The sequence below is a fragment of the Oncorhynchus mykiss genome, chromosome 10 (assembly GCF_013265735.2).
Source record: "Oncorhynchus mykiss isolate Arlee chromosome 10, USDA_OmykA_1.1, whole genome shotgun sequence".
Taxonomy (NCBI): domain Eukaryota; kingdom Metazoa; phylum Chordata; class Actinopteri; order Salmoniformes; family Salmonidae; genus Oncorhynchus; species Oncorhynchus mykiss.
This window is the reverse complement of record NC_048574.1, coordinates 36,248,561-36,259,047: the sequence shown is the minus strand read 5'-3', so window position 1 is coordinate 36,259,047 and position 10,487 is coordinate 36,248,561. Positions and strand designations below refer to the sequence as shown.

At 41.3% G+C, this 10,487-nt stretch overlaps 1 protein-coding gene across 2 annotated transcripts; it reads right to left on the bottom strand.

Moving 5' to 3' along the window:
- Nucleotides 1-2,423: 2,423 nt before the first annotated feature.
- LOC110533771 (protein CWC15 homolog) lies at nucleotides 2,424-10,174 on the bottom strand. 2 transcript variants are annotated; one of them, XM_021618283.2, is made up of 7 exons: nucleotides 10,050-10,174; nucleotides 9,327-9,468; nucleotides 9,062-9,174; nucleotides 8,745-8,836; nucleotides 8,538-8,651; nucleotides 4,382-4,524; nucleotides 2,424-4,289 (listed from the first exon to the last, which is right to left on the bottom strand). In XM_021618283.2, the coding sequence occupies exons 2-7, from the start codon at nucleotides 9,455-9,457 to the stop codon at nucleotides 4,160-4,162; spliced, it is 723 nt and encodes a 240-aa protein (XP_021473958.2). In that variant the 5' UTR covers nucleotides 9,458-9,468; nucleotides 10,050-10,174; the 3' UTR covers nucleotides 2,424-4,159. The 2 variants fall into 2 exon arrangements, with proteins under 2 accessions (XP_021473958.2, XP_036846072.1); XM_036990177.1 differs by lacking the exon at nucleotides 10,050-10,174 and adding an exon at nucleotides 9,905-10,039.
- Between the last annotated feature and the right edge of the window lie 313 nt (nucleotides 10,175-10,487).

The window sequence follows — 10,487 nt, the reverse complement described above, 5'->3', positions numbered from 1 at the left end:
AGCATGTCCCAGTTTAGGTCACCTAGTAGGACAAATTCAGACTTGGTGTAAGGGGCCAGGAGAGAGCTTAGGGCAGGTAGGGTACAGGCCTGTGCTGATGGAGGACGATAACACCCAGCAACAGTCAACAAAGAGATATTTGAAAGTTTAATCCTTAAAACCAGCAAATCAAATTGTTTGGGGACAGACTTGGTAGAGACAACCGAGCACTCTAGATGATCCTTGGTAAAGGTTGCCCCTCCCCCACCTTTGGAAGATCTGTCTTGCTGAAAAAGGTTATATCCAGAAAGGTTAACATCAGTATTCAAAACACTCTTCCTTAACCACGTCTCAGCAATGACCAACACACCTGGATTGGAGCTGTGAACCCACACTTTCAATTGATCCATTTGAGGTAATAGGCTTCTAATGTTAACATGCAGAAAACCCAGGCTTTTACGAGAGCAGAAATCAGTGAAGCAGATATCAGAGCACAAGTCAGATTTGGGGCTAGCAACAGTAGATGGGCCAGGGGGTACATGCACATTTCCAGATATCATCTACAGTAATACAATCAAGGCACGGCAGAGGACAGGGAGAGCTCTGCAGTGCTGATTTATGTCATCTGAATGTGCATCAGATGGCAACAAGATCATATTGTACAGCAATTTCATCAGGTAACATGAATACAAAGCCGGTGAGAGGTGGTTAGAATAGGATGGGAGGCCAAAAGTCCATGTAACCAATAGAGAGTCAGAGTCCGGAGTGTGGGAACATAGTCTGTCCCACGGTTGGGTAAAGAAAGTTTGTAGTCAACAAAGTATGCAGGGGTCATGAGGCAAATAGCAAAATGTACAAGCAAAAAATATATATATAGAATGACTTGGGGCTAGCTAGAGTCCCTCACCCCAACAGTGAGCAGTGGCAATGGGAGTAGATGTCACACCCACTTAGGAGAAGCCTTCATTTCTGGATGCAGATTTCTTGTAGATGTTATGTATTTCTATCAAGTCAAAACTGGAATTGTTCCTCAAAACAAAGGTTGTAAAAGTTTGCCAGACATTTATAGAATAAATCATACATAGTTATGTTTCTGTCACCAACGGTGAATTAGTTATTGATTTATACCGATTTAAATGGCATTTTATCTTTCTTTTTTTAAAGCAGCAAATCGTTTTATGATTAGTGATCATCCTTTGAGTGAAATTGAAAGAGAACAGAAGAGAATATAATGATTCCTATACATCTGAGGACTGTGGGTATTGGAATACCAAAGATTATCAGTCAAAACTTTTGTTTTCTGTTAAGTGACAAGGAAAAAGCATACTGTCCTCACCTACCAAAATGCATGGTTAGAGAACAAACTGAAGTGAATTTGCTCTTATTTTTTTATTTTCCATTTCCTCTGAAAATGGTTGAAAACCTTGTTTACTAGGTCAGCAAAGTAACATTGTACATTTACTGAAAAACATAATTGAACAAACCAAAACATGAGTTGCATTCAGCCAGTAAACTATTTTGCTATGTTTCGCCAAAAGACATACTCAATTACCTGTCTCCCGAAAACAGTGTGTACCATTCTTTATTACTACCATTGAAGTAAGTAGAAGATGAAAGCAGGAACCACATGGAATGAAGTCAAGAAAACTGCGTAGAACAGAGTTCACTGGAGTGAACATGAACCTCTGAGGACCTTTGCTCCACTAGGAGCTGAAAAAAGTATACCGAACAAAAATATAAACATGTAACAATTTCAACGATTTTACTGAGTTACAGTTCATATATGAAAATCAGTCAATTGAAAAATTCATTAGGCCCTAATATATGGATTTTACATGATTGGAAATAGAGATATGAATCTGTTGGTCACAGATACCAAAGAAATAAAAATTGGCCTCAGGATCTCGTCACGGTATGTTTGAGCATTCAAATTGCCATAAATAAAATGCAATTGTGTTTGTTGTCCATAGCTTATGCCTGCCCATACCATAACCCCACCTCCACCATGGGGCACAAAGTTGACATCAGCAATCCGCTCGCACACACAATGTTTTGGAGGATTTGGCAGACTGTGTATGGCGGCTTATGGTTGAGAAATGAACATTAAATTCCCTGGCGGACATCCTGCAGTCAGCATGCCAATTGCATGCTCCTTCAAAACTTCAAATCCATCTGTGGCATTGTGTTGTGTGCCAAAACATCACATTTTAGAGTGGCCTTATTGTCCCCAGCACAAGGTGCACCTGTGTAATGATCATGTTGTTTAGTCAGTTTCTTGATATGCCACACCTGTCAGGTGGATTTCTTGGCGAAAGACAAATGCTCGCTTACATGGATGTAAACAACTTTGTGCATAAAATTTGAGATAAATGTTTTTTGTGCGTATGGAACATTTCTGGGACCTTTTATTTCAGCTCATGAAACCAACACTTTACAACCAACACTTTCCATGTTGCGTTTATATTTTTGTTCAGTATATATATACACACAAATATACAGAGGTTTTCCGTTTTCACCATGAGACAAAATTATTTCTGGCAAGCTTAAATTCACATGTGAGAAACCATACCTTTGCTCTAAAAAGACCATTATTCAGCGGGAACAGCTTAGCTCATCATAGCAGACAACAGTTCTCTATGAATCTTTTCATGTTTCTCTACAATGTTGAACTGTGTGGTGCACAATATGAGCCTGGTCTCAGACTAGACGTAACATAGCAAATATAAATCCAGGACACTCAAATTAGTATGTCACGTTACATTTTAGTTATGCAGAGCAATTACGGTTAAGTGCCTTGCTCAAGGGCACAGAGATTATATATTTGTTTAAACATTTGGTTACATAGTTACATAAGACAGGTTACTTGAGGCAAAAAGTAAAGGAGGTTGGTCAGGGTGGGGGCGTAGAAAAACGAACATCTAGCAACCCAAAGGTTGCGTGTTCGAATCTCATCACAGACCACTTAAGAATTTTACTTAATTAATACATACAAATAATAATAAATAACATGTAACATATAATAAATGTATGGAGACAGATTTACATTTATTATGTTACGTCTACCCCAGAGTCCAGATTCTGGGCTCACAGGCGTGGGCTTGATTCAATCAGATCCTCCTTAACCGGTGATAACTGACAACTGCATGGCAGTTTCATTGTTTATTATTTAGGCGATGTTGGGGGTGTAACTGTGTTGGAGCTGTGAAATCAGCAAGTGGCTCCCATTATACCCATCATTGACATTGGATGCACAAGTCACATTAGGATAAATCCCACGCAGCCTGTTACAAGTTCAAACACTGGAATGTGTTGTAATCTACACCTCAATTAGGCTGACATCAATCCTTATGTTTCACGACTTTCAATTTGAGTGTCATTTCCATATAGCCTACACTTTCTCGTTCTGAACTTCTAACGCGAGAGGGATTTAAGGACGGATGTGGTTTCGCGACAATGACAAGAGCAGCCGCTCACATATTTGATAGCTTTACCGCAGTTACACCTCGACATTGCCTAAATAATAACAGCTGTCAGTTATCCTGGGTTAACTCCAGAACTGATTGAATCTTAGCCTAAATTGAACATAAACTTCACTTCAGATAGACTTAAACATCCTCTACAGAAAGGTTTGAACCTCCTCTTCATCTCCTCAATTAAAGGCGTCAGTCATGAAGGTAATGTGCCACAGAGGCGTTCATGTACCACAAAGACCTTTTATTTTTTTGAAAGGATAGAAAAAAAAGTCTTGCTGCCGAGCTTTTAATGGAAGTCATTGCAGAATTCTCCCGGCACAAAGCTAAAATCACTGAGGAAAGCATCAAGGCCCTCTCACAGACACAGGGTTTTCTTTTTTGTTGGTTTATTGACATTGGCGCTTAAAAAAAAGGTAAAAGTTAAATAACAACAAGTTGACATTGATGATGTCACTATTGCAACCATTCCTTTCAGGGGTGGAAAATGATTGTACACGAAACAAAACTAGTTGAAATTTGTTTTCAGGTCAGGCATTAGATTACTTTATATACAGAGGATTTTGTGCGTGTTCCATGTCAACGGATGACACCATTCTTCAGGCTCATTCAATGTTTTCAGACCAATCTCTATCACGTCCTCCTTGTCCTCTTAGAACTGGGAACAGAGCAGAAAGAAATGGAACACCTTCATAGCAGAGCTGCAAGTGCTACTTCACATATTTCTCCATGAATTTCTTGTGGAACTCCGAGCGCAGAGTGTCATTGACAAAGCGTTTCTCCCGGCGTGCCTCATCCACTCCCTTTGCACAGTTCTTGAACACGACGTCATCGTCCCACCTTAGAGAGAAAGAGACAGGAGAGGATGTAAAACAACAGTCATCCACAGCCATGCTCTAAGCTGTGGTGTGTGTGTGTGTGTCTCTCAACACCTTCTCTTGACGCTGAAGGCACTCGGGGTGGGGACTATCTGTTGTTGCTGCTGCTGCTGCTGTCCAGCCAGGTTGAGCAGAGGATTCCCACTAAGGATGTTCTCCATGCGGATCCTCTCCTCCTCTGCTTTCTGCTCCCGCTCCTGGCACAGGACACGAAACATGTTGGTCAGAGAGGACCAGGTGCAAAGCTCTCATTCGCTGAAGTATTGCTCTTAGCAACGCTTTCTGATTGGCCTTGAGTAAAGATGGTTGCACAACAAGCACTGATCTAAAAAATATATATTAAAAAATCTACAAAAAAGGTCAACATGTTTAACGCTAGAACTGCTAAAGCGGTCATTTGGACTACTCATTACCTACAACTTTTTATTACTCCGAAATGTTGGAAGTCATGATTTTTCCTAAATAAGTCTGTATAACTGTTAAGGGAATTTTTATCTATAATGACTAATTATGTATACATTTCAATCAGGATGTACTATTATGCTACTGTATTGGTACTAATCAGAATACTATTATGTTACTGTATATGTACTAATCAGAATACTATTATGTTACTGTATATGTATCTTTCTTAATCCTAGTACTGAATATAATGTGTGTAAATATAATCAAGGATTAGAACAATGACTGTCTGTTCCTTGGTAGAAATTAATGAACTAAATCTTCAGACTGGCTAGAATGCTTATCTACACCGGAAGACCTTGGCTCAGCCATAAATTATATTAAATTGGTAGGGAGACGATGTGGGAAGGCTTGAGATACTGCCTTTGTACCAGGGTGGGAGAAGAGACGGGTTGGTACTGGAACTAATGACGTCATTTTCAGTTTATAACCTGTGGTAACCTGTATCGTGTTCAGTACTCTCGTGAATAAACTCTGCTGATTGACTTTAAGACTGGGCTCTGTCCATTATTTCTAGAAGGGTCTTACAAATCCTTATGAATTGACAGTGTGTTTAATTTTAATTGGGTATTAAAACATGGAGCAATTTAATTCCTGTATCAATAACACACTGTCGTTAGAATATTAATATCACAAACAGAACTGGAGCTATAAACCAGTTTTAGGAAGGCAGGTCATTTTTTTTAATGCCCCTCCTCCCAACAGTAGGGCCTGCTCCGCTCTTCCGATAGTTGAAGGTTCCGTGCCCAGTTGATAATCAATCCAATAATTTCTTCGAAACTGAACCTAAACCAACATTAATTTCACACATATAACAGATGAAATAAATGAAGTAAAGTATGATAAGATCTTCGAAACTGAACCTAAACCAACATTAATTTCACACATATAACAGATGAAATAAATGAAGTAAAGTATGATAAGAGAGAATGGGTGTTGATGAGCGAGGGGAAGCAAACGATGCAGGAATAATGTCACCAACTGTGAATGAAGAACAGGACCGGCCATTCTGTTATTCTAACTATAATCTCAAAATGGTATGTACCCTATATCAGTCCACCCTGGCCTACTTGGAGTAGGCTACACAGGGAAAGTGTGCATAATTTACAATGGCAAGAAGACCAAGACGAATGGATGCACATGCTGAGTTAGCATTGCTACAAAATCTGAACGAAAACGACTCAGTTGAGGAAGAAATTAACCATGACCTCTGATGATTATTCTTCTGATTCTGAGCCTCAGCCTGAACCTACACCCCCGAGGCCTACGCTCGAAAAAAGGCTGAAACAAATGAAAGGTGAGACAGGAAGGGACGGCACGGTTTGGTAGAACAAGCAGGTGACAATGCTACAGGCCGATTATCAGCACAAAATGTAACCACAGAGCGCGGACCCTACATCTCAAGCGGAAAAACAACATCAGCAACGCACTCACAAGCTTTCGTTGTCTGTGTGACATGGACATGCTCCAACTGATGCCATTGCGTGAATATGCACACTGTGTAAGCACAAGCTGACAATAATAAATGGTTTGACTGCTGCCATATCGACACTTACATTCATTATAATGCCATTATTGCTTTTGTGCCAATTTTCACTATTTATCAAGCACACCCCTTTGCTTATAATGTGTAGACTACTGATTTTTTCACTTTGATTGTGCGTCTTGCTGGTTGGGGTATTTTTTCAATTTATTTTAAGCTATTGCCGTGTTTCAACAAATATGCTTTCTGTTTTCATAGTTGTAACAAAGGCACTCCACGAATAAAACTGATTGAACACTTGAATCTTGGTGTTTTTTGTTTTTAAATATAGTCTACAGTAACAAACTAACACAAATACTAGTGTTATTTGAAATATATATATACACTGCTCAAAAAAATAAAGGGAACACTAAAATAACACATCCTAGATCTGAATGAATGAAATATTCTTATTAAATACTTTTTTCTTTACATAGTTGAATGTGCTGACAACAAAATCACACAAAAATTATCAATGGAAATCAAATTTATCAACCCATGGAGGTCTGGATTTGGAGTCACACTCAAAATTAAAGTGGATAACCACACTACAGGCTGATCCAACTTTGATGTAATGTCCTTAAACAAGTCAAAATGAGGCTCAGTAGTGTGTGTGGCCTCCACGTGCCTGTATGACCTCCCTACAACGCCTGGGCATGCTCCTGACAAGGTGGCGGATGGTCTCCTGAGGGATCTCCTCCCAGACCTGGACTAAAGCATCCGCCAACTTCTGGGCAGTCTGTGGTGCAACGTGGCGTTGGTGGATGGAGCGAGACATGATGTCCCAGATGTGCTCAATTGGATTCAGGTCTGGGGAACGGGCGGGCCAGTCCATAGCATCAATGCCTTCCTCTTGCAGGAACTGCTGACACACTCCAGCCACATGAGGTCTAGCATTGTCTTGCTTTAGGAGGAACCCAGGGCCAACCGCACCAGCATATGGTCTCACAAGGGGTCTGAGGATCTAATCTCGGTACCTTATGGCAGTCAGGCTACCTCTGGCGAGCACATGGAGGGCTGTGTGGCCCCCCAAAGAAATGCCACCCCACACCATGACTGACCCACCGCCAAACCGGTCATGCTGGAGGATGTTGCAGGCAGCAGAACGTTCTCCACGACGTCTCCAAACTCTGTCACGTCTGTCACATGTGCTCAGTGTGAACCTGCTTTCATCTGTGAAGAGCACAGGGCGCCAGTGGCGAATTAGCCAATCTTGGTGTTCTCTGGCAAATGCCAAACGTCCTGCATGGTGTTGGGCTGTAAGCACAACCCCCACCTGTGGACGTCGGGCCCTCATACCACCCCCATGGAGTCTGTTTCTGACCGTTTGAGCAGACACATGCACATTTGTGGCCTGCTGGAGGTCATTTTGCAGGGCTCTGGCAGTGCTCCTCCTGCTCCTCCTTGCACAAAGGCAGAGGTAGCGATCCTGCTGCTGGGTTGTTGCCTTCCTACGGCCTCCTCCACGTCTCCTGATGTACTGGCCTGTCTACTGGTAGCGCCTCCATGCTCTGGACACTACACTGACAGACACGTCAAACCTTCTTGCCACAGCTCATCCTGGATGAGCTGCACTACCTGAGCCACTTGTGTGGGTTGTAGACTCCGTCTCATGCTACCACTAGAGTGAAAGCATCGCCAGCATTCAAAAGTGACCAAAACCTCAGCCAGGAAGCATAGGAACTGAGAAGTGGTCTGTGGTCACCACCTGCAGAACCACTCCTTTATTGGGGATGTCTTGCTAATTGCCTATAATTTCCACCTGTTGTCTATTCCATTTGCACAACAGCATGTGAAATTTGTTGTCAATCAGTGTTGCTTCCTAAGTGGACAGTTTGATTTCACAGAAGTGTGATTGACTTGGAGTTACATTGTTGTTTAAGTGTTCTCTTTTTGAGCAGTGTATTTTTCAGATTCTAATGTTACCTGAGACGTTCATAAACACAGCCAAATTATTATTTTTGCGATAGCTAAATGCCTCAATCGCAAATGAATAGGTGAAATAGGCTGGATCTACACAACAGATGCTCATCTCTACATTAGATGACCTTTAAAGTCTGAAATTGTCAGAGATAAATTAATGGATTGTTTTGTTTGATATTAACAAGTCAATAGAGCCCTATTTGCTGCTCCTACTCAGCAACACCTGAAAAATAAATTTGCACTTGGTTGGAGTCAACTGGCATGACTGACCCAGCAGCGATTGATTGTCTTGTAGCGACTTACCTTGCATTCCTGCTCCTCAGCCCGCTCCTTCTTGATTTTCTCCAATTCAGCCAGCAGAGCCGCAGTGTCATCGTCATCACTGTCCTCCTCAGAGACATCATCCTCCTCCTCATCCTACACCACAAAACAATGAAGATTAGAGGCCGAGTTTAAAAAAAAAAAAGCACAGACTTTACGGTGACTGGTGGATGAACAGGTGGCACCTACGTCAGTGAGAGGGTCATCTGCATCCAGGTTGGCAGCAGGGATTTGATCTAGTCTGGGCCTCTTAGAGGATGAAGATGAGGATGTGGTGTGTTCTGAAAATTGAAAAGAGTCAAACCACCATTTTAATGATGCTGGCTTGAATCCCCTGCAGATGACCCATGTCAACAAAACAAAATAAACAACACTTTGGGCATTATAGTATGTCAGATGCAAAAATCCCATTGATCTTCTTTACACCCAGTTAAACACAGACATATTTTACGTTCAGGTCAAAATTTATCTCGGGACTGGGTTTATTTGTATGCCTGGAGACTCACCTCTCGGTCCCCTCTCTCTAGTCTTCTCCCGGACAGCAACACGCTCCCTCTCCTCCAGCTCCCTGCGGAAGTCCCGGGCACGCACCTCCTCGGGGGCATCCTGGGTAAGCTGCCTGAGGGGATCACACAGGGAGACATACTGGATGAGACAGCACATTATCTTTAACCAGAGGGACCTGTTCCCAACTACTGGTGCAAGACTTAGCCACAAGGGCAAAGACTGATGCCAAGATGCCACAAGGATAGGTGGTGTTGTGTCACTCACCTGTACTTGATCTTAGTGTGACCAGGCAGATCTCGGCTTGAGTACTGTTTGGACAACGCACTGAGATCGCCCTCTCCCTTCCCTCTCCCCCCTCTCGCTGGCTCAAACGTCGGTCTCGCGGCTGTTGTCATTTTTGGTGGCTCTGTAATATTGTGTGAGTGTAATATTTACGGTTCACTTTGTTTATCCATTTAACTTGCTTTGGCAATGTAAACATGTTTCCAATGCCAACAAAGCCCATTGAATTTAATTATAGCTGGCTGGAACAGAGGGCAACAAATATAAATAGATAAAATATTTTATCAACATAACGTTAACAGAAATCAATCCGTATTTAGCTTGCTAACGTTAGCTAACTCGCCATGAGAAAAACAACCCGCAACCCAGTAGCTAGCTAACGTTACTTAAAATATCCATATAGGCTTGCTATATAGTTAACCATTTAACCATAATTTACAAACGATTTCACCATTGTGTGGGTTTTATTATAACATCGGTATTGATTATTGCTGAGCAAACACCAACACACTTGTCTACGCTAACGTTAGTAGTTACTGTAGTGTAGCAAGCTTTCTTACATGCTGCCAGTTGACGTTAGTATGCTGGAAGAATAACTGTCATAAGGTAATGCAAGCTACAGGTTTACTAAAATAATATCATAACTAGCTATCTTTCTCTTTCAAAAACAACTAGCTAATATGGAATAGTTTGCTGGAAATGTACCTTTTTCCTCACACTATCAGGAGAGAAAGGGCCCTTTGCTTTGGATTGTAGACGCTGTTATCACAGCGTATGAACAAAGCCTACGGAACTAGGAAAGGTCAAACAGCAATTTTGAAACGCGTTGTTGCAGTAGGCATGTGAGAAACGTTTTTCAAAATAGCCAAATTTTCATTCCACAGTTTCAGTGGTGGAAAAAGTACCCAATTGTCATACTTGAGTAAAAGTATAGATACCTTAATAGAAAGTTACTCAAGTAAATGTGAAAGTCAGCCAGTAAAATACTACTTGAGTAAAAGTCTGAAAGTATTTGGTTTAAAATGTATTTAAGTGTCAAAAGTAAATGTAATTGCTAAAACATACTTAAGTATCAAAGGTAAAAGTATCAATCATTTAAAATTCCTTATATTAAGCAAAGCAGACGGCACCATTTAAAAATGT

What these genes read in the sequence shown, in the direction of transcription:
- LOC110533771 (XM_021618283.2), bottom strand. Translation starts at nt 9,457, where the DNA reads ATGACAACAGCCGCGAGACCGACGTTTGAGCCAGCGAGAGGGGGGAGA. An exon ending in CACACTAAGATCAAGTACAG is followed by an intron (nt 9,175 to 9,326) that starts GTGAGTGACACA and finishes TGATCCCCTCAG; the next exon opens with GCAGCTTACCCAGGATGCCC. An exon ending in CTGAGGAGCAGGAATGCAAG is followed by an intron (nt 4,525 to 8,537) that starts GTAAGTCGCTAC and finishes GTCCTGTGCCAG; the next exon opens with GAGCGGGAGCAGAAAGCAGA.